General features: G+C 38.7%; 1 protein-coding gene across 1 annotated transcript; it reads right to left on the reverse strand.

Moving 5' to 3' along the window:
• Positions 1-2,047: 2,047 nt before the first annotated feature.
• LOC148809686 (uncharacterized) lies at positions 2,048-5,478 on the reverse strand. Its single transcript, XM_088909231.1, has 7 exons — positions 5,276-5,478; positions 4,684-4,831; positions 4,293-4,468; positions 4,068-4,189; positions 3,064-3,120; positions 2,769-2,960; positions 2,048-2,673 (listed from the first exon to the last, which is right to left on the reverse strand). The coding sequence occupies exons 1-7, from the start codon at positions 5,476-5,478 to the stop codon at positions 2,048-2,050; spliced, it is 1,524 nt and encodes a 507-aa protein (XP_088765357.1).
• Positions 5,479-25,000: the final 19,522 nt, after the last annotated feature.

Below are 25,000 nucleotides of genomic sequence, written 5' to 3' on the forward strand. Positions count from 1 at the left end.
AGCCAGAAGATAACTGAGGAGAGGAACCAAAAACTCCTTAGTTAGGAGGAAAAAAAAACCTCTAGGGGTCCAAGATCAACTGGCAGCCCAACCCCTCTGGGTATGCTAACATAATACAATTAGAAAAATAGTTTGGAGGTTTTTCTGTATTATTGATTTCTTCTTCCAAAGGTGTTAGGCAGGTGAAAATTTGTGATTTCGTCCTGAGCCACGGCACTGTCGTCGTGGTCATCACACCTCTTCATGTACATCCTTGCATCTTTTCTGGTAGTGAATGGCAGGTGACAGCTACAAAAAATAGCATATGCATAATCATTATGATTGTGTTGACAACAAAATTAAAAAATAAAAGCCTAAGGAACTCTGTGCATTAATATTTCTAATATTCACAATTGTGAATCATTTAAAAAACGAATACAGTACAATTAGGCTGTGAAACTGATCAAATGCCATAAGCCCTATTCAAATTCGTGACTGAATTTCCAGGATGGAGACAATTTTATTTTATTCTGTTTAAGAAACTGATCTCTGTCGTAACTAGAAATCCCAGCTCAGTGATAGAAACTAGCCATGTTGGCAGATTATTGCTTTACAGTTTAAAAAGTAATTAATTAATGTGGTCACAAATAATATCTTGGCTTTCAGACCATAATATGCTTTTAACAGTTTACTGAAAAAATGTTTCCTGCAGTTTAGCTCCAAAATGAAAATGAAATGGTTTCATTTTGTGTATGTCAAGGGTGTCCACTTTATAGAAATTCAATTTTAAAACATTGTTGAAATGACAAACCACTGGAAATACAGGTCTATCTAACCTCTAACTCATTAACAATGTTCATTGCTGTTGTCCTTAAACTTTTCAGAAATTTTAATTAAGAAAATAAAGCAATTGTTCCCTAGACTCATCTTTTGTGTTCTGTTCGCTGTGAATCAGAAAGGTGCTGTTCTTGAAGTCCAGTCAGTCTCTGTTATCTTTCTTCCCAAGAGGAATTCCATCTAATTCCATCAAACTTCTTTTTCTTCTGCTCGCCTAAGGATGAACTGAAATGAAGCAATTAGTATTTCAGTGGCAGAAAATAGGCTGTCATATATACCTCTCCAGTGCTTTTGATGCACAAATGGTGTCCTGCCGAAACATTCTTCTGTTTGGTAATGTTGGGCAGTTTCAAAAGAAGCTTATCAAAAATCTATTTTGTAGATAATGAAAGAAAATAATAAAATCAGAGTAAGAATTATTATCCAGACTTATCTTTCTGTTCTCTTTCAATAAGAACGGTGTCATTAATGAAGTCCAGTCGGTCTCATTCCTTCTCTCTTCCCAAGAGGCTGCCCGTCTAATGCTGCTGAAAACTCCATTGTCCATTCTGGGAATGCTGTGCTGTTCAGATAGTGTCAACAAATTTAAGAAATGGTTCACATCTTTAAATCTTTTTTTGTTTTGTTTAAAGCATGTGGCATTTTTTAGCAGTAACAAATGGAACAGGAACAGGAGCAGGAAGCTAAAAACACAACGGAGCCAGGCACAACCAGGACCCGGGCTCACACGATGCGGAGATCAGGTGCAGAGCCTCGAGTGAAGTGAGCACCTGGCTTTTAAAGTTGAACTGAAACAGGGTAGGAACAAGGAACAGATGCGGGGAATGAGGCAAATCAGGAAGGGCTGGAGCGCCCTTAAGAGTAGGGGTTTGTGATTGTGATACAGGTTGGCATATTTATTTTATTTTATTAGGTAGATTCTTTTCAACATGCTTTTACATAATATGTTGTAACAATGATTTCAAAAAGAAACTACAGAAGCCTTACAAATTAAAAATATCTCACCGTGCCAATGTGTCTTCAGGCTTCCCATGTACAAAAAGGCCCAAGGACTCCAGCAGTCTTACAACCACTGTCCTGTTTGCCTCACCAGACACGATCTCTATTCTGTTGTAATCCACGATGACCCCGTTTTTCAGGTGATTTATCATGTCCTTCCTCGCCTGTTGAGAGGTCATCCTGATCTCCTCTGCCGTGGAGAGGCAGAGGAGATAAAAGCTTTATTTTATGATCATTCGTCCAACCACTCCAGAGATTGTCCTTCTCCATTAAACGACTTCCTGGAGACACCGTAATCATATAGGAGCTCTTCTCCCACTACAATCTCTCTTTTTGCCAAGAACAGAATTGTTATGTCAGTCTTTTCGTCAATTACAAAAGATTCTTTAATTGGTCTGAGGTTGGCTTTTTTGTTTGAATGATTTATGCGCCTTCCAATTGTGTCCATATCCGGGTGGCAGGTGCAGTGTTCTTCACGCGAATCAATGCACATTTTTTGTTTAGGTCCATCAAAAAAGAATAGATATCCCATGTCTCCTTCTGCCATCTGTGCCATTAGGGCTTCTCCAGCTGTCTTTGTGATAACCTTGCCATGGTAATCACATACCACCTCTCCCTTCTGGAAACGCCTGGAAGTTATAACCTTCTTCCCTTTCACAGGATCGTCAACGATGTGCAGGCCTCTCCAGGTTTGGAGTTTTACCAGATTTTCAATGTCCTTGCCATTTGGTTGGACTTCTACATGCGGCTTCCAGTTCTGAAGTACCTCGGACACAGCTGGTGTATTGGTTGACCATCCCATTTTTTCTATATAATGGGTCACTTGGCTTTCTGTTGGTAACCGTCTATTGTATTGATCTGTAGTGAGATATCAGAAATCCACCCAAAGAATATATCCAGTAATAGACTCTTGAAATATTACTCTTTAAAAAGGGAAGAAATCCTGTTCTTACCGAATATGTTCTGTTGCCTCCTTTTCCTCTGCTCAGCTCTCCATCTATTGTAACAGTGGCGATCGTGAATGCCGGTCACTCTCAGGCGCTCTTTCTTTCTAGGAGGCTGCCCATCTAATGTCACGGGAAAAATCTGTATCAGCTTCTGGAAGGCTGCAGCATCATCCATCTTTGGGCATCTATATGCAGCAGCTGCCACAGTGGACCTATTTATAAAAAGAAAACTTAAATATCTCAGATCTAAGACAGAGTGGCTAAAAGGTAACTGAAAGAGGGATATTGAATTAAAACTTACCGTATAGCAGCTGTACGTTCTTGTCCATAGCCTGAAGATTGCTCTCCTGATGATGAACTGAAGTTTAAAAAAATATGAGAAATTTATGTTTATCCTAAATATTGACTTTCAAATACTGAATTTGGATATCACTGTGACACTTACAGAGATCCTGCTTCTACAATGCCATGAATTAGTTCGCTGGCTGAGCACATGTCCTCATCTGTCAGCCTTCTGGCTAGGTTTTCAACAGTTCCATTTGAAACACCTAAATAATCATTCAGGACAGTTTTCTGATCAATAGGTAGCTTCTTTATTTCCATTTCAAATGCCCTTCTTGCAACATAGCAAGTAATCAGTGGTAGGTGGTACCTGCAAAACAAACATATATAAAATAGTTGTTTTCAAGCCACAGAAAAGTAAAAAGAAAATACATCAAAATAATTATATAATTCAATTTACTTCTCATGCAGTCTTCGCAGATCATAGGTAGGATTGTGAACTGGTTCTCCTCCTGCATACACAAAAAAATGTTCTATTTCCATCCTGCAGTTTGCATCACAGCGTAAGTTAATGAAGTAGCAGTGAAACATCTGAGAAAATAAAAAAAATAAAAATGCAGTTTAAATGCAGTATTCTTCACATACCATTGAATGCTAAAGACAGTTTTTAGCAATGAAATATCAAAATATAACCTTCAACTCACCTTTTCCTCTTCTTCATTTAGTGCAAAGGAAGCTAGTCGCTGAGTTGCAGCCATGCGCTCTTTGACAGAGATTATTACCCTGTTTTGCCCACTTTTATTCACAACAATTTTTCGCCGTATCCAATCCAGGACCTGAATTCAGAAGATTTTTTTAGTACAAATATTAATTAAAAACAATTTCTCGAAAAGAACATCTATAATCAAAATTCTTGGTTGTATGAAGGGATGCTTACTGTCATATTCTTTACCACCCCTGGGCGCTGAAGGTGCTTCAGCTGGAGAATGGCCTGCAGGTAAAGCATCACAACAATCCGTTCACTTGTGGTGATGTCTGCAGAGGCGTGTGTCTTGCCCAGTATCCGCTGCACATCTTTCTTTGCAACACTCAACACCTTCAAGCAATCGCTTAGTTTAGGTGGAGGACTCTGCAGCTGTGTTAGTCTGGGGGAGAGAGAACAATACTATCAGCCTCCAAAAGGCAAAATTCATGTGTTTGAATAGAAAAGCAAGTACAAGTTGAACCAACATTTAATAAGTAAAGTACCTCTTTCTGGTTATTTCCTGTCTGACACTCTTGTTGTTTCTCTTTTTTATATCCTTTAGATTGCTCTGGAAGTCTATTAAACTCTTAGCTAGACTGGGATCCTCCACTTGCAGGTTAGTGTTTTTTCGGATGAAGAGCAGGAATCTGCTGATATTAATGATATAACCTGCAATGGTCTGGTGAGACAACCCAGTCATCTTCAACTGGGAAACAAATGTCTGCATTTTGGAAAGGTCCTTCAGAAAACTTAAGGAAACATCTGATGGATCCATAAAAAACAGGAACCTGGAGACATTTTCAACCTGAAAAACATATATAGAGAAAGTCATTATTTTTATGACCAACATCCTGTGAAGTTTAAGCCGAGTAAAACCATGTACCAAATACCTACCTCCTTGGAGCAGTTTACCATTCCCAGGCCCTGGATAAGGTATTGTTTAAAGCCAGCCAGGAGAGGAGAATCAAGAGAGTGTTTTCTGTAAAGTCCAGCCAGGGCAACTCTTTTTCGGAGAGCTTTTAGATTACCTTTAACTGACACCCTGTAGATATAAGACACATGGACAATTACATGTATTATAAGTGTTTCCGTTTTCTTAGTTGGCTTCTGGGAGAAAATGGCTTTAGATGTGGCCCTGTGTGAATGTGTATATCTACCAATTCACTGACATCCCAATTAAGGCTACATTTTTTCTTGCCTCTGTGAAACAAAATCTAATTTTATACATACAACGTGCAAATAAAAAATAAAGCACTAGAAACCCTATTGAGCAGAGAGTCTTACTGTTCCCCATCTTCCCCTTCCTCCTCCGCTTCTGCTTCAGTTTCTGGAGCAGCCTCTGGCATCTCTTCCTCCTGGACAGTGGCCTCTTGCTCAGGGCCGCTGGAATGCAGGTAGATTCTTTTCAACATGCTTTTACATAATATGTTGTAACAGTGATTTCAAAAAGAAACTACAGAAGCCTTACATATTAAAAATATCTCACCGTGCCAATGTGTCTTCAGGCTTCCCACGTACAAAAAGGCCCGAGGACTCTAGCAGTCTTACAACCGCTATCCTGTTTGCCTCACCAGACACAATTTCTATTCTGTGGTAATCCACGATGACCCCGTTCTTCAGGTGATTCATCATGTCCTCCCTCGCCTGTTGAGAGGCCATCCTGATCTCTTCTGCCGTGGCGTGCTTCATACACGCCCTCTTCAAGTGAGCAGGAAGCTGATCAAAAGTATTCAGGCACATCTTGCACACCAGGGGAATCCTCGCGGGTTTCCTTTGAAAATAAATTATACCATCTGTGTATAGAAACAAGCTAAGACTGATTTCTTAAATTATCCTTAATTTTCTCTCTCATAGTTTGAGCATAATGATTTCATTGTATTTATATAAGAATTGGTCATTGCTCCAAAATAAATAATGGTTTCATAAAAAAGTGAACACTTACTTGGTCTCAGTCACAGACTTTCCAATAGGAGCCATTGTGGAGTTCAGCAACTGCAGGTCCTAGAAGTGGGGAAGGAATTTTAAAAGAGAAATTGAATTACAATACAGAAGGAATGGCTGAGGGATCACTGAAATATATATATATACAAATTCCAAAGACTGAGTCCATATAGAAACAACTACCTTTCATATTCAGTATAAGATGGAAGATGAATTGGCCCTGAAAATCCACTGCAATGAGAAACTGCTCATGCCATTGCATATGAACAAACATACATTCTCATCTATATTCATTTGCAGTTACACTATTGCAATTAATCAATTAATCACATGATGAGATTCTTGATATTAGATTAGTAAAAACAATATCAATGCACTGAGAGACGCTTAAGAATAAAGATGCATCTGCCTGACTGCATATTAGTTTTAAAAGGTTATCAGCAAATGCATTTAAAAGTAAAAATATAAAGTCTTACCTCTTGATCGTAGTGGTGATTCAATAACCAGGACCTTAGTCAAGTCTCAGAGTTACTGTACCTCCTGTCTCGATTGCAGGTGAAAAGTGAAAGTTATATTGCACTCAGCAGAAAGTTACCCCGAGCAAAGACTCCACCCCTCCCAGAAAACAGCACTCCCCTTTGGCAAAGCAGTGGGTGGAGGAAGCCTTTGCTACCATTATCAAACACAGAAATCGTTATAATTTAATTTTAAAAACATGGCTAAGCATGGGTTTAAAGTATATTCAACGGTGCAAGTGCATTCAAAGAAATAGAGTTTCCCAAGCCCTCAGAAAGAATTGCCATTTCTAAAGATGTCTAGTTTCAAGCATTAACATCCAAAGTACCTGTCTTAGCTGGAGCAGGGAGTTTGCTAAGCCACCTGAAAGAATTACCATATCCAAAGATGTCTAGCTTCAAGCATTAACATCCAAAGTACCTGTCTTAGCTGGGCCAGGTAGTTTGCCAAGCCATGTGAAAGAATTACCATTTCCAAAGAAGTCTGTTGTAAGCCAGGTTCAATCATGACCATCCAAAGTACCGGTCGTCCCTTGGGGCGAGAGGGTTTCCTGTGTGTCTAGGATGTGTACTTCCCTTAAATAAAGGGTGAATATGGGTACCATAGGTATTAAATCTCTCAAAGCTCAGAGTTAAACTAAAAAACCCTTGGTAAGTGTGTTATAACATGGATGGGTATTTATAGTCCAGTGCCTCCTATTTGGTGTCCCCTGAAGGCGTTTTGAACCCAGCAGGTGACACTGATTTAGTTTTACTTGGCCCTGATTATACAATAAAGGATAAGTAACCAGAAAGAGGTGGTATTTCGATTTTACAGTACATAAAAAAATACATACTTTCCACAGCTCAGCATGCACATGCTATTAGATTAGATATTAGATATTAGATTAATAAAAAATATCAAGGCACTGAGGCTAATTAATAAAGATGCTTTTGACTGACTGGACCTTGGAGCAAGGTGTGTAAATTACAACAGACATCTTTAGAAATGGTAATTCTTTCAGGTGGCTTGGCAAATTTACTGCCCCACCTAAGACAGGTACTTTGGATGTTAATGCTTGAAACTAGACATCACAACTGATCGTATTTTACTAGAGATTCTGTTTGGGATTCAGATGTGCATTCGGACAGCAATCCCTTTCAAGAAATGATACGTTCTGGATGAGGTCAAAGGTGCTGGAACACTGTATTTAGGATGCGATTGTGTGTCTCCTGCTTCAACGCAGTGATATACTGTATATTGATGTGCTCCTGTAATTTCTTGGTACATGCCCAGGGCAGTAAGCAGTCTGAGGATTTATTTCCAGACGGCATAGAGCAGTGAAGCAGTGAAGTAGTGCAACACACTGGATCATTATATTATTAGAATCTATTTGTTTAACATGCACGGGTCTGTCTCAATGGATGCAGTGCTCCTGAAAGGGCTCTCAAACCCTGCATTTCAGATGCCTAGCTGTATCCCTCACATGTGGCACCTCAGAATGACTTCTACTTTATTCTACTTAAATTATTACATTATACACAATTTGAGTTCATTTTTAAAAGTAAAGGGTAATGAAAGGAATGAAAGATATGTAGCAATCACATTGTAACAGGGGTGACAGTGACTTTTTGCTTGTACTAAGCATTAGTACCTAAGTCCACTAGTGGACTTCTGGTACCTTTAGGGTACGGTGTTCCCTGAAGGGCTCTCAAACCCCGCATTTCAGATGCCCAGCTGTATCGCTGATGTGTTGCACCTCAGAATCACTTTTAAACCTTACATCTGGTATCTTTAATCCCTATTGCTCAACACATGGTGAAAGTATTGCATACATGTGTCTGAAAATGAGCAATGGGCCCCTGAGAGACTCATTTGCCTGATTCACAAATGATCACATTTGACTAGAGATTCTGTTTGGGATTCAGTTGTGCATTCTGACAGCAATCCCTTTCAAAAAACGATACATTCTGGATGAGTTCAAAGGTGCAGGAACACTGTATTTAGGATGTGTTTGCAGATATTCTGTGTCTCTAGCTTCAACACAGTGATATTCTTGATATTAGATTAGTAAAAACAATATCAATGCACTGAGAGACGCTTAAGAATAAAGATGCATCTGCCTAACTGCATATTAGTTTTAAAAGGTTATCAGCAAATGCATTTAAAAGTAAAAATGTAAAGTCTTACCTCTTGATCGTAGTGGTGATTCAATATCCAGGACCTTAGTCAAGTCTCAGAGTTACTGTACCTCCTGTCTCGATTGCAGGTGAAAAGTGAAAGGTATATTGCACTCAGCAGAAAGTTACCCCGAGCAAAGACTCTACCCATCCCAGAAAACAGCACTCCCCTTTGGCAAACCAGTGGGTGGAGGAAGCCTTTGCTACCATTATCAAACACAGAAATCGTTATAATTTAATTTTAAAAACATGGCTAAGCATGGGTTTAAAGTATATTCAACGGTGCAGGTGCATTCAAAGAAATAGAGTTTCCCAAGCCCTCAGAAAGAATTACCATTTCTAAAGATGTCTAGTTTCAAGCATTAACATCCAAACTACCTGTCTTAGCTGGAGCAGGGAGCTTGCTAAGCAACCTGAAAGAATTACCATATCCAAAGATGTCTAGTTTCAAGCATTAACATCCAAAGTACCTGTCTTAGCTGGGCCAGGTAGTTTGCCAAGCCATGTGAAAGAATTACCATTTCCAAAGAAGTCTGTTGTAAGCCAGGTTCAATCATGACCATCCAAAGTACTGGTCGTCCCTTGGGGCGAGAGGGTTTCCTGTGTGTCTAGGATGTGTACTTCCCTTAAATAAAGGGTGAATATGGGTACCATAGGTATTAAATATCTCAAAGCTCAGAGTTAAACTAAAAAACCCTTGGTGAGTGTGTTATAACATGGATGGGTATTTATAGTCCAGTGCCTCCTATTTGGTGTCTCCTGAAGGCGTTTTGAACCCAGCAGGTGACACTGATTTAGATTTATTTGGCCCTGATTATACAATAAAGGATAAGTAATCAGAAAGAGGAGGTATTTCGATTTTACAGTACATAAAAAATACATACATTCCACAGCTCAGCATGCACATGGTGATATTCCTGATATTAGATTAATTAAAAATATCAAGGCACTGAGGCTAATTAACAAAGATGCTTTTGACTGACTGGACCTTGGAGCAAGGTGTGTAAATTACAACAGACATCTTTAGAAAAAGTAATTCTTTCAGGTGGCTTGGCAAATTTACTGCCCCACCTAAGACAGATACTTTGGATGTTAATGCTTGAAACTAGATATCACAACTGATCGTATTTTACTAGAGATTCTGTTTGGGATTCAGATGTGCATTCGGACAGCAATCCCTTTCAAGAAATGATACGTTCTGGATGAGGTCAAAGGTGCTGGAACACTGTATTTAGGATGCGATTGTGTGTCTCCTGCTTCAACGCAGTGATATACTGTATATAGATGTGCTCCTGTAATTTCTTGGTACATGCCCAGGGCAGTAAGCAGTCTGAGGATTTATTTCCAGACGGCATAGAGCAGTGAAGCAGTGAAGTAGTGCAACACACTGGATCATTATATGATTAGAATCTATTCTACTTAAATTATTACATTATACACAATTTGAGTTCATTTTAAAAAGTAAAAGGTAATGAAAGGAATGCATTTTCATAAGAAAGATAATATCGATATGCATGTGATAATCGTCCTTATATCATGTAGTGCGTCATTTGCACACTTTGTGGGCTTGAAATACAAAGAAAATCATGTTCTATGGTACAAGATAAATACAAAACTTAAGCTTGTTTAAATTAGATTTGTTTATAAAGCATAAGCATTACATTACATTAATATATGTGAAAATAACATTTTAGAATCATACGTTTAGTATATTTAGTCCCTAATGCTGAAGGAAATGATCATTTGTTTAACATGCACAGGTGTGTCTCAAAGGATGCATTGCTCCTGAAGGGCTCTCAAACCCTGCATTTCAGATGCCTAGCTGTATCCTTCAAATGTGGCACCTCAGAATGACTTCTAACCTTACCTGTGGTGTCTATAATCCCTATTGCTTAATGCATGGTGAAAGCTTTGTATATATGTGTCTAACAATAAGGAATGGGCCCCTGTGACACTCATTTGCCTGTTTCACAAATTATCATATTTTACTAGAGATTCTGTTTGGGATTCAGATGTGCATTTGGACAGCAATCCCTTTCGAAGAATGTTACGTTCTGGATGAGGTCAAAGGTGCAAGAACACTGTGTTTAGGATGTGTTTGCAGTGATTCTGTGTCTCTAGCTTCAACACAGTGATATATATATATATATGCTCAGTGATTTATAGGTACATGCCCAGGGCAATAAGTAGACTGAGGATTTATTTCCAGACGGCATAGAGCTTTGATGCAGTGAAGTAGTGCAACACACTTTATCATTACATTATAAGAATCTATTCTACTTAAATCATTAGGTAGGTTAGGGTTACGGTTAGGTGCAGGAGCACTGTATTTAGGATGTGTTTATATATATATATGCTCACTGATTTTTTGGTACATGCCCAGGGCAATAATCATTATGAGGATTTATTTCCAGATGTGCTAGAGGTAGTGTTGTGAAATACTTCATCACACTGGATTGCAGGTTTAAACCCCCTGCACTCTTACTCCTTAAAAACCAACAAATGCAGATATGTAGCAATCACATTGTAACAGGGATGACTGTGACTTAATTCTTGTACTAGTAAACTTCTGGTACCTTTAGGGTACGGTGTTCCCTGAAGGGCTCTCAAACCCCGCATTTCAGATGCCTAGCTGTATCGCTGATGTGTTGCACCTCAGAATCACTTTTAAACCTTACCTCTGGTATCTTTAATCCCTATTGCTCAACGCATGGTGAAAGTATCGCATACATGTGTCTGAAAATGAGCAATGGGCCCCTGAGAGACTCATTTGCCTGTTTCACAAATGATCATATTTGACTAGAGATTCTGTTTGGGATTCAGTTGTGCATTCTGACAGCAATCCCTTTCAAGAAATGATACGCTCTGGATGAGGTCAAAGGTGCTGGAACACTGTATTTCGGATGCGATTGTGTGTCTCCTGTAATGTCTTGGTACATGCCCAGGGCAGTGGCATATATAGATGTGCTCCTGTAATGTCTTGGTACATGCCCAGGGCAGTAAGCAGTCTGAGGATTTATTTCCAGACGGCATAGAGCAGTGAAGCAGTGAAGTAGTGCAACACACTGGATCATTATATTATTAGAATGTATTTGTTTAACATGCACGGGTCTGTCTCAATGGATGCAGTGCTCCTTAAAGGGCTCTCAAACCCTGCATTTCAGATGCCTAGCTGTATCCCTCACATGTGGCACCTCAGAATGACTTCTACTTTATTCTACTTAAATTATTACATTATACACAATTTGAGTTCATTTTTAAAAGTAAAAGGTAATGAAAGGAATGGAAGATATGTAGCAATCACATTGTAACAGGGGTGGCAGTGACTTAATGCTTGTACTAAGCATTAGTACCTAAGTCCACTAGTGGACTTCTGGTACCTTTAGGGTACGGTGTTCCCTGAAGGGCTCTCAAACCCCGCATTTCAGATGCCTAGCTGTATCGCTGATGTGTTGCACCTCAGAATCACTTTTAAACCTTACATCTGGTATCTTTAATCCCTATTGCTCAACGCATGTTAAAAGTATTGCATACATGTGTCTGAAAAAGAGCAATGGGCCCCTGAGAGACTCATTTGCCTGTTTCACAAATGAACATATTTGACTAGAGATTCTGTTTGGGATTCAGTTGTGCATTCTGACTGCAATCCCTTTCAAAAAACGATACATTCTGGATGAGTTCAAAGTTGCAGGAACACTGTATTTATGATGTGTTTGCAGTTATTCTGTGTCTCTAGCTTCAACACAGTGATATATATATATATGCTCACTGATTTTTTGGTACATGCCCAGGGCAATAATCATTATGAGGATTTATTTCCAGATGTGCTAGAGGTAGTGTTGTGAAATACTTCATCACACTGGATTGCAGGTTTAAACCCCCTGCACTCTTACTCCTTAAAAACCAACAAATGGAGATATGTAGCAATCACATTGTAACAGGGGTTAGAGTGACTTAATGTTTGCACTAGTAAACTTCTGGTACCTTTAGGGTACGGTGTTCCTTGAAGGGCTCTCAAACCCCGCATTTCAGATGCCTAGCTGTATCGCTGATCTGTTGCACCTCAGAATCACTTTTAAACCTTACATCTGGTATCTTTAATCCCTATTGCTCAACGCATGGTAAAAGTATTGCATACATGTGTCTGAAAATGAGCAATGGGCCCCAGAGAGACTCATTTGCCTGTTTCACAAATGAACATATTTGACTAGAGATTCTGTTTGGGATTCAGTTGTGCATTCTGACTGCAATCCCTTTCAAAAAACGATACATTCTGGATGAGTTCAAAGTTGCAGGAACACTGTATTTATGATGTGTTTGCAGTTATTCTGTGTCTCTAGCTTCAACACAGTGATATATATATATATATGCTCACTGATTTTTTGGTACATGCCCAGGGCAATAATCATTATGAGGATTTATTTCCAGATGTGCTAGAGGTAGTGTTGTGAAATACTTCATCACACTGGATTGCAGGTTTAAACCCCCTGCACTCTTACTCCTTAAAAACCAACAAATGCAATTTACGAATGCAATACGAATGCCCCCGGCCGTCCCTCTTAATCATGGCCCCAGAGGACAAGATGCAAAGGAAAAGCTACAAACCCTGACAGCTACTCACCCAGCCATCCCCCACAGCTGCCAATCTCCAACACCTCCCCCATTAACACCTCCAGCACTGAAAGTGCTATGTGCACCATCCCCCAGGCCAGGCTGACCAGGCCAGTGCAACACACTTGATCATTATATTATTAGAATCTATTCTACTTAAATTATTACATTCTACACAATTGGAGTTCATTTTAAAAGTAAATGGTAATGAAAGGAATGCATTTTCATAAGAAAGATAATACCGATATGCATGTGATAATCTTCCTTATATCATGTAGTGCGTCATTTGGTCACTTTGTGAGCTTGAAATACAAAGAAAATCATGTTCAATGGTACAAGATAAATACAAATCTTAAGCTTTTATTTTAATTAGATTTGTTTATAAAGCATAAGCAATCATTTATTACATTAATATATGTGAAAATAACGTTTTAGCATCATACGTTTAGTATATTTAGTCTCTAATGCTGAAAGAAATGATCATTTGTTTAACATGCACGGGTCTGTCTCAATGGATGCAGTGCTCCTGAAAGGGCTCTCAAACCCTACATTTCAGATGCTTAGCTGTATCCCTCACATGTGGCACCTCAGAATGACTTCTACTTTATTCTACTTAAATTATTACATTATACACAATTTGAGTTCATTTTAAAAAGTAAAAGGTAATGAAAGGAATGGAAGATATGTAGCAATCACATTGTAACAGAGGTGACAGTGACTTAATGCTTGTATTAAGCATTAGTACCTAAGTCCACTAGTGGACTTCTGGTACCCTTAGGGTACGGTGCTCCCTGAAGGGCTCTCAAACCCCGCATTTCAGATGCCTAGCTGTATCGCTGATGTGTTGCACCTCAGAATCACTTTTAAACCTTACCTCTGGTATCTTTAATCCCTATTGCTCAACGCATGGTAAAAGTATCGCATACATGTGTCTGAAAATGAGCAATGGGCCCCTGAGAGACTCATTTGCCTGTTTCACAAATGATCATATTTGACTACAGATTCTGTTTGGGATTCAGTTGTGCATTCTGACAGCAATCCCTTTCAAAAAACGATACATTCTGGATGAGTTCAAAGGTGCAGGAACACTGTATTTAGGATGTGTTTGCAGTTATTCTGTATCTCTAGCTTCAACACAGTGATATATATATATGCTCCCTGATCTTTTGGTACATGCCCAGGGCAATAATCATTATGAGGTTTTATTTCCAGATGTGCTAGAGGTAGTGTTGTGAAATACTTCATCACACTGGATTGCAGGTTTAAACCCCCTGCACTATTACTCCTTAAAAACCAACAAATACAATTTACGAATGCAATACGAATGCCCCCGGCCGTCCCTCTTAATCATGGCCACAGAGGACAAGATGCAAAGGAAAAGCTACAAACCCTGATAGCTACTCACCCAGCCATCCCCCACAGCTGCCAATCTCCAACACCTCCCCCATTAACACCTCCAGCACTGAAAGTGCTATGTGCACCATCCCCCAGGCCAGGCTGACCAGGCCAGTGCAACATACTGGATCATTATATTATTGGAATCTATTCTACTTAAATTATTACATTCTACACAATTGGAGTTCATTTTAAAAGTAAAAGGTAATGAAAGGAATGCATTTTCATAAGAAAGATAATACCGATATGCATGTGATAATCTTCCTTATATCATGTAGTGCGTCATTTGGTCACTTTGTGAGCTTGAAATACAAAGAAAATCATGTTCTATGGTAAAAGATAAATACAAAACTTAAGCTTTTATTTTAATTAGATTTGTTTATAAAGCATAAGCAATCATTTATTACATTAATATATGTGAAAATAACGTTTTAGCATCATACGTTTAGTATATTTAGTCTCTAATGCTGAAAGAAATGATCATTTGTTTAACATGCACGGGTCTGTCTCAATGGATGCAGTGCTCCTGAAAGGGCTCTCAAACCCTACATTTCAGATGCTTAGCTGTATCCCTCACATGTGGCACCTCAGAATGACTTCTACTTTATTCTACTTAAATTATTACATTATACACAATTTGAGTTCATTTTAAAAAGTAAAAGGTAATGAAAGGAATGGAAGATATATAGCAATCACATTGTAACAGGAGTGACAGTGACTTAATGCTTGTATTAAGCATTAGTACCTAAGTCCACTAGTGGACTTCTGGTACCTTTAGGGTACGGTGCTCCCTGAAGGGCTCTCAAACCCCGCATTTCAGATGCCTAGCTGTATCGCTGATGTGTTGCACCTCAGAATAACTTTTAAACCTTACCTCTGGTATCTTTAATCCCTATTGCTCAAGCATGGTAAAAGTATCGCATACATGTGTCTGAAAATGAGCAATGGGCCCCTGAGAGACTCATTTGCCTGTTTCACAAATGAACATATTTGACTAGAGATTCTGTTTGGGATTCAGTTGTGCATTCTGACTGCAATCCCTTTCAAAAAACGATACATTCTGGATGAGTTCAAAGTTGCAGGAACACTGTATTTAGGATGTCTTTGCAGATATTCTGTGTCTCTAGCTTCAACACAGTGATATATATATATGCTCACTGATTTTTTGGTACATGCCCAAGTCAATAATCATTATGAGGATTTATTTCCAGATGTGCTAGAGGTAGTGTTGTGAAATACTTCATCACACTGGATTGCAGGTTTAAACCCCCTGCACTCTTACTCCTTAAAAACCAACAAATGCAGATATGTAGCAATCACATTGTAACAGGGGTGACAGTGACTTAATGCTTGTACTAAGCATTAGTACCAAAGTCCACTAGTGGACTTCTGGTACCTTTAGGGTACGGTGTTCCTTGAAGGGCTCTCAAACCCCGCATTTCAGATGCCTAGCTGTATCGCTGATGTGTTGCACCTCAGAATCACTTTTAAACCTTACATCTGGTATCTTTAATCCCTATTGCTCAACACATGGTGAAAGTATCGCATACATGTGTCTGAAAATGAGCAATGGGCCCCTGAGAGACTCATTTGCCTGTTTCACAAATGATCACATTTGACTAGAGATTCTGTTTGGGATTCAGTTGTGCATTCTGACAGCAATCCCTTTCAAAAAACGATACATTCTGGATGAGTTCAAAGGTGCAGGAACACTGTATTTAGGATGTCTTTGCAGATATTCTGTGTCTCTAGCTTCAACACAGTGATATATATATATATGCTCACTGATTTTTTGGTACATGCCAAGGGCAATAATCATTATGAGGATTTATTTCCAGATGTGCTAGAGGTAGTGTTGTGAAATACTTCAACACACTGGATTGCGGGTTTAAACCCCCTGCACTCTTACTCGTTAAAAACCAACAAATGCAATTCACTACTAAAAATTACTGCATTTTCTCCTAGAAAGAGCTCTCAATTAATGAAATGCCCCATTGAACTGGCCCTGATTATACAATGCAAGGAGAAGTCTTCTAAGCCAATACTTGTAACCAGAAAGAGGCTGTATTTCAATTATACAATATACAAAACAATACCATTTAACACAAAGATATAGTCCACACCTCAGCATGCACATGATGAGATTCTTGATATTAGATTAGTAAAAACAATATCAATGCACTGAGAGACGCTTAAGAATAAAGATGCATCAGCCTGACTGCATATTAGTTTTAAAGGGTTATCAGCTAATGCATTTAAAAGAAAAAATGTAAAGTCTTACCTCTTGATCGTAGTGGTGATTCAATATCCAGGACCTTAGTCAAGTCTCAGAGTTACTGTACCTCCTGTCTCAATTACAGGTGAAAAGTGAAAGGTATATTGCACTCAGCAGAAAGTTACCCCGAGCAAAGATTCCACCCATCCCAGAAAACAGCACTCCCCTTTGGCAAAGCAGTGGGTGGAGGAAGCCTTTGCTACCATTATCAAACACAGAAATCGTTATAATTTAATTTTAAAAACATGGCTAAGCATGGGTTTAAAGTATATTCAACGGTGCAGGTGCATTCAAAGAAATAGAGTTTCCCAAGCCCTCAGAAAGAATTACCATTTCTAAAGATGTCTAGTTTCAAGCATTAACATCCAAACTACCTGTCTTAGCTGGAGCAGGGAGTTTGCTAAGCCACCTGAAAGAATTACCATATCCAAAGATGTCTAGTTTCAAGCATTACCATCCAAAGTACCTGTCTTAGCTGGGCCAGGTAGTTTGCCAAGCCATGTGAAAGAATTACCATTTCCAAAGAAGTCTGTTGTAAGCCAGGTTCAATCATGACCATCCAAAGTACCGGTCGTCCCTTTGGGCGAGAGGGTTTCCTGTGTGTCTAGGATGTGTTCTTCCCTTAAACTTGGCCCTGATTATACAATAAAGGATAAGTAACCAGAAAGAGGTGGTATTTCAATTTTACAGTACATAAAAAATACATATATTCCACAGCTCAGCGTGCACATGGTGAGATTCCTGATATTAGATTAATAAAAAATATCAAGGTACTGAAGCTAATTAATAAAGATGCTTTTGACTGACTGGACCTTGGAGCAAGGTGTGTAAATTACAACAGACATTTGTAGAAATGGTAATTCTTTCAGGTGGCTTGGCAAATTTACTGCCCCACCTAAGACAAGTACTTTGGATGTTAATGCTTGAAACTAGACATCACAACTGATCGTATTTTACTAGAGATTCTGTTTAGGATTCAGATGTGCATTCGGACAGCAATCCCTTTCAAGAAATGATACGTTCTGGATGAGGTCAAAGGTGCTGGAACACTGTATTTAGGATGCGATTGTGTGTCTCCTGCTTCAACGCAGTGATATACTGTATATTGATGTGTTCCTGTAATTTCTTGGTACATGCCCAGGGCAGTAAGCAGTCTGAGGATTTATTTCCAGACGGCATAGAGCAGTGAAGCAGTGAACTAGTGCAACACACTGGATCATTATATGATTAGAATCTATTCTACTTAAATTATTACATTATACACAATTTGAGTTCATTTTAAAAAGTAAAAGGTAATGAAAGGAATGCATTTTCATAAGAAAGATAATATCGATATGCATGTGATAATCGTCCTTATATCATGTAGTACGTCATTTGCACACTTTGTGGGCTTGAAATACAAAGAAAATCATGTTCTATGGTACAAGATAAATACAAAACTTAAGCTTTTTTTAATTAGATTTGTTTATAAAGCATAAGCATTACATTACATTAATATATGTGAAAATAACATTTTAGAATCATACGTTTAGTATATTTAGTCCCTAATGCTGAAGGAAATGATCATTTGTTTAACATGCACAGGTGTGTCTCAAAGGATGCATTGCTCCTGAAGGGCTCTTAAACCCTGCATTTCAGATGCCTAGCTGTATCCTTCAAATGTGGCACCTCAGAATGACTTCTAACCTTACCTGTGGTGTCTATAATCCCTATTGCTTAATGCATGGTGAAAGCTTTGTATATATGTGTCTAACAATAAGGAATGGGCCCCTGTGACACTCATTTGCCTGTTTCACAAATTATCATATTTTACTAGAGATTCTGTTTGGGATTCAGATGTGCATTTGGACAGCAATCCCTTTCGAAGAATGTTACGTTCTGGATGAGGTCAAAGGTGCAAGAACACTGTGTTTAGGATGTGTTTGCAGTGATTCTGTGTCTCTAGCTTCAACACAGTGATATATATATATATGCTCAGTGATTTATAGGTACATGCCCAGGGCAATAAGTAGACTGAGGATTTATTTCCAGACGGCATAGAGCTTTGATGCAGTGAAGTAGTGCAACACACTTTATCATTACATTATAAGAATCTATTCTACTTAAATCATTAGGTAGGTTAGGGTTACTGTTAGGTGCAGGAGCACTGTATTTAGGATGTGTTTATATATATATATGCTCACTGATTTTTTGGTACATGCCCAGGGCAATAATCATTATGAGGATTTATTTCCAGATGTGCTAGAGGTAGTGTTGTGAAATACTTCATCACACTGGATTGCAGGTTTAAACCCCCTGCACTCTTACTCCTTAAAAACCAACAAATGCAGATATGTAGCAATCACATTGTAACAGGGATGACTGTGACTTAATTCTTGTACTAGTAAACTTCTGGTACCTTTAGGGTACGGTGTTCCCTGAAGGGCTCTCAAACCCCGCATTTCAGATGCCTAGCTGTATCGCTGATGTGTTGCACCTCAGAATCACTTTTAAACCTTACCTCTGGTATCTTTAATCCCTATTGCCCAACGCATGGTGAAAGTATTGCATAGATGTGTCTGAAAATGAGCAATGGGCCCCTGAGAGACTCATTTGCCTGTTTCACAAATGATCATATTTGACTAGAGATTCTGTTTGGGATTCAGTTGTGCATTCTGACAGCAATCCCTTTCAAGAAATGATACGTTCTGGATGAGGTCAAAGGTGCTGGAACACTGTATTTCGGATGCGATTGTGTGTCTCCTGTAATGTCTTGGTACATGCCCAGGGCAGTGGCATATATAGATGTGCTCCTGTAATGTCTTGGTACATGCCCAGGGCAGTAAGCAGTCTGAGGATTTATTTCCAGACGGCATAGAGCAGTGAAGCAGTGAAGTAGTGCAACACACTGGATCATTATATTATTAGAATGTATTTGTTTAACATGCACGGGTCTGTCTCAATGGATGCAGTGCTCCTTAAAGGGCTCTCAAACCCTGCATTTCAGATGCCTAGCTGTATCCCTCACATGTGGCACCTCAGAATGACTTCTACTTTATTCTACTTAAATTATTACATTATACACAATTTGAGTTCATTTTTAAAAGTAAAAGGTAATGAAAGGAATGGAAGATATGTAGCAATCACATTGTAACAGGGGTGGCAGTGACTTAATGCTTGTACTAAGCATTAGTACCTAAGTCCACTAGTTGACTTCTGGTACCTTTAGGGTACGGTGTTCCCTGAAGGGCTCTCAAACCCCGCATTTCAGATGCCTAGCTGTATCGCTGATGTGTTGCACCTCAGAATCACTTTTAAACCTTACATCTGGTATCTTTAATCCCTATTGCTCAACGCATGGTAAAAGTATTGCATACATGTGTCTGAAAAAGAGCAATGGGCCCATGAGAGACTCATTTGCCTGTTTCACAAATGAACATATTTGACTAGAGATTCTGTTTGGGATTCAGTTGTGCATTCTGACTGCAATCCCTTTCAAAAAACGATACATTCTGGATGAGTTCAAAGTTGCAGGAACACTGTATTTATGATGTGTTTGCAGTTATTCTGTGTCTCTAGCTTCAACACAGTGATATATATATATATATGCTCACTGATTTTTTGGTACATGCCCAGGGCAATAATCATTATGAGGATTTATTTCCAGATGTGCTAGAGGTAGTGTTGTGAAATACTTCATCACACTGGATTGCAGGTTTAAACCCCCTGCACTCTTACTCCTTAAAAACCAACAAATGCAGACACACATTCGCATCCGAAATACAGTGTTCCAGCACCTTTGACCTCATCCAGAACGTATCATTTCTTGAAAGGGATTGCTGTCCGAATGCACATCTGAATCCCAGAGAGAATCTCTAGTAAAATACGATCAGTTGTGATGTCTAGTTTCAAGCATTAACATCCAAAGTATCTGTCTTAGGTGGGGCAGTAAATTTGCCAAGCCACCTGAAAGATTTACCATTTCTAAAGATGTCTGTTGTAATTTACACACCTTGCTCCAAGGTCCAGTCAGTCAAAAGCATCTTTATTAATTAGCCTCAGTGCCTTGATATTTTTAATTAATCTAATATCAGGAATGTGATATTGTAACACTGTGGAATGTATGTATTTTTTATGTACTGTAAAATCGAAATACCACCTCTTTCTGGTTACTTATCCTTTATTGTATAATCAGGGCCAAGTTTAAGGGAAGAACACATCCTAGACACACAGGAAACCCTCTCGCCCAAAGGGACGACCGGTACTTTGGATGGTCATGATTGAACCTGGCTTACAACAGACTTCTTTGGAAATGGTAATTCTTTCACATGGCTTGGCAAACTACCTGGCCCAGCTAAGACAGGTACTTTGGATGGTAATGCTTGAAACTAGACATCTTTGGATATGGTAATTCTTTCAGGTGGCTTAGCAAACTCCCTGCTCCAGCTAAGACAGGTAGTTTGGATGTTAATGCTTGAAACTAGACATCTTTAGAAATGGTAATTCTTTCTGAGGGCTTGGGAAACTCTATTTCTTTGAATGCACCTGCACCGTTGAATATACTTTAAACCCATGCTTAGCCATGTTTTTAAAATTAAATTATAACGATTTCTGTGTTTGATAATGGTAGCAAAGGCTTCCTCCACCCACTGCTTTGCCAAAGGGGAGTGCTGTTTTCTGGGATGGGTGGAATCTTTGCTCGGGGTAACTTTCTGCTGAGTGCAATATACCTTTCACTTTTCACCTGTAATTGAGACAGGAGGTACAGTAACTCTGAGACTTGACTAAGGTCCTGGATATTGAATCACCACTACGATCAAGAGGTAAGACTTTACATTTTTTCTTTTAAATGCATTTGCTGATAACCCTTTAAAACTAATATGCAGTCAGGCTGATGCATCTTTATTCTTAAGCGTCTCTCAGTGCATTGATATTGTTTTTACTAATCTAATATCAAGAATCTCATCATGTGCATGCTGAGGTGTGGACTATATCTTTGTGTTAAATGGTATTGTTTTGTATATTGTATAATTGAAATACAGCCTCTTTCTGGTTACAAGTATTGGCTTAGAAGACTTCTCCTTGCATTGTATAATCAGGGCCAGTTCAATGGGGCATTTCATTAATTGAGAGCTCTTTCTAGGAGAAAATGCAGTAATTTTTAGTAGTGAATTGCATTTGTTGGTTTTTAACGAGTAAGAGTGCAGGGGGTTTAAACCCGCAATCCAGTGTGTTGAAGTATTTCACAACACTACCTCTAGCACATCTGGAAATAAATCCTCATAATGATTATTGCCCTTGGCATGTACCAAAAAATCAGTGAGCATATATATATATATCACTGTGTTGAAGCTAGAGACACAGAATATCTGCAAAGACATCCTAAATACAGTGTTCCTGCACCTTTGAACTCATCCAGAATGTATCGTTTTTTGAAAGGGATTGCTGTCAGAATGCACAACTGAATCCCAAACAGAATCTCTAGTCAAATGTGATCATTTGTGAAACAGGCAAATGAGTCTCTCAGGGGCCCATTGCTCATTTTCAGACACATGTATGCGATACTTTCACCATGTGTTGAGCAATAGGGATTAAAGATACCAGATGTAAGGTTTAAAAGTGATTCTGAGGTGCAACACATCAGCGATACAGCTAGGCATCTGAAATGCGGGGTTTGAGAGCCCTTCAAGGAACACCGTACCCTAAAGGTACCAGAAGTCCACTAGTGGACTTTGGTACTAATGCTTAGTACAAGCATTAAGTCACTGTCACCCCTGTTACAATGTGATTGCTACATATCTGCATTTGTTGGTTTTTAAGGAGTAAGAGTGCAGGGGGTTTAAACCTGCAATCCAGTGTGATAAAGTATTTCACAACACTACCTCTAGCACATCTGGAAATAAATCCTCATAATGATTATTGACTTGGGCATGTACCAAAAAATCAGTGAGCATATATATATATATCACTGTGTTGAAGCTAGAGACACAGAATATCTGCAAAGACATCCTAAATACAGTGTTCCTGCAACTTTGAACTCATCCAGAATGTATCGTTTTTTGAAAGGGATTGCTGTCAGAATGCACAACTGAATCCCAAACAGAATCTCTAGTCAAATGTGATCATTTGTGAAACAGGCAAATGAGTCTCTCAGGGGCCCATTGCTCATTTTCAGACACATGTATGCGATACTTTCACCATGTGTTGAGCAATAGGGATTAAAGATACCAGAGGTAAGGTTTAAAAGTGATTCTGAGGTGCAACACATCAGCGATACAGCTATGCATCTGAAATGCGGGGTTTGAGAGCCCTTCAGGGAACACTGTACCCTAAAGGTACCAGAAGTCCATTAGTGGACTTAGGTACTAATGCTTAGTACAAGCAAAAAGTCACTGTCACCCCTGTTACAATGTGATTGCTACATATCTTTCATTCCTTTCATTACCTTTTACTTTTAAAAATGAACTCAAATTATGTATAATGTAATAATTTAAGCAGAATAAAGTAGAAGTCATTCTGAGGTGCCACATGTGAGGGATACAGCTAATCATCTGAAATGCAGGGTTTGAGAGCCCTTTCAGGAGCACTGCATCCATTGAGACAGACCCGTGCATGTTAAACAAATAGATTCTAATAATATAATGATCCAGTGTGTTGCACTACTTCACTGCTTCACTGCTCTATGCCGTCTGGAAATATATCCTCAGACTGCTTACTGCCCTGGGCATGTACCAAGACATTACAGGAGCACATCTATATATGCCACTGCGTTGAAGCAGGAGACACACATTCGCATCCGAAATACAGTGTTCCAGCACCTTTGACCTCATCCAGAACGTATCATTTCTTGAAAGGGATTGCTGTCCGAATGCACATCTGAATCCCAAACAGAATCTCTAGTAAAATACGATCATTTGTGAAACAGGCAAATGAGTCTCTCAGGGGCCCATTGCTCATTTTCAGACACATGTATGCAATACTTTTACCATGCGTTGAGCAATAGGGATTAAAGATACCAGAGGTAAGGTTTAAAAGTGATTCTGAGGTGCAACACATCAGCGATACAGCTAGGCATCTGAAATTCGGGGTTTGAGAGCCCTTCAAGGAACAGTTTGAAGTGCAGGAACACTGTGTTTGCAGTTATTCTGTGTCTCTAGCTTCAACACAGTGATATATATATATGCTCACTGATTTTTTGGTACATGCCCAGGGCAATAATCATTATGAGGATTTATTTCCAGAGGTGCTAGAGGTAGTGTTGTGAAATACTTCACTACACTGGATTGCAGGTTTAAACCCCCTGCACTCTTACTCCTTAAAAAACAACAAATGCAGATATGTAGCAATCATATTGTAGCAGACACTCGTTTGCCTTTTTCACAAATGATCATATTTTTCTAGAGATTCTGTTTGGGATACGGATGTGCATTCTGACAGCAATCTCTTTCAAAAAATGATTTTACCTTATCGCGGCTTTGCCCTTCTTGCCTCTTTGGACAAGATCTCCATCTTGTGGTCGTTGTTGGTAATGTCTGGACAATATCTCCATCTTGTGGTCGTTGTTGGTAATGTCTTCTTATGCCCTTTTTTATTTCAATTCTCTATTAGTTGATTCTAGAATCTCTACAATAGAGTTGAAAACATCAGTTTTATAGCAGACAATATGACATTATTTATAGTCCAATTAGGAATTTATTACCCTGTTTTTAACATAATAACAAATTAAAATTGATTTAAACTAAGTTTGGAACACCAGGGAACATAAAAAAAGATTTTTAGGAAAACCATGAGGTTCTCTGTGTCCTATGCCTGTAAGGGGAGGAAGCTAGAATCCTTTGATTTTTCAAAATTTGAAAATAAACATCATATAACAACAGCTTTCATTCCTAGGAGTGAAAAATAACCATTTTTGAAGACATAGTAGTTTCTAAAACACTACAATGAAGTTAAAAACATCAGTTATATTACATTATTTTTAGTGAAATTAGTCATTTATTTCACTATTTTTAAAATAATCTCTAATTAGAAGTGATTAGAATTAAGTTTGGAACAACAAGGAACACAAAAAAAAAGATTTTAAGAAAAAAATTATGTCTTCAGTGCCAGGTGCCTGCAAGGGGAGAAAGCTAGAATCCTACCCAGGCTCCTGGAGCTCTGGCCTGGCTAAAGGAGGCCGAATCCATCCCCTTCAAAGCTCCATGAAAAATGATCATTTAAAATTTGAAAAAAAAAACATCATATAACAACAGTTTTCACTCCTAGGAGTGATAAAAAAACATTTTTGAAGACATATTAGTTTCTAAGACACTACAATAAAGTTAAAAACCTCCGTTTT

Source organism: Atractosteus spatula, unplaced genomic scaffold, assembly GCF_055471065.1.
Source record: "Atractosteus spatula isolate fAtrSpa1 unplaced genomic scaffold, fAtrSpa1.hap1 Scaffold_122, whole genome shotgun sequence".
NCBI classification, from domain to species: Eukaryota; Metazoa; Chordata; class Actinopteri; order Semionotiformes; family Lepisosteidae; genus Atractosteus; species Atractosteus spatula.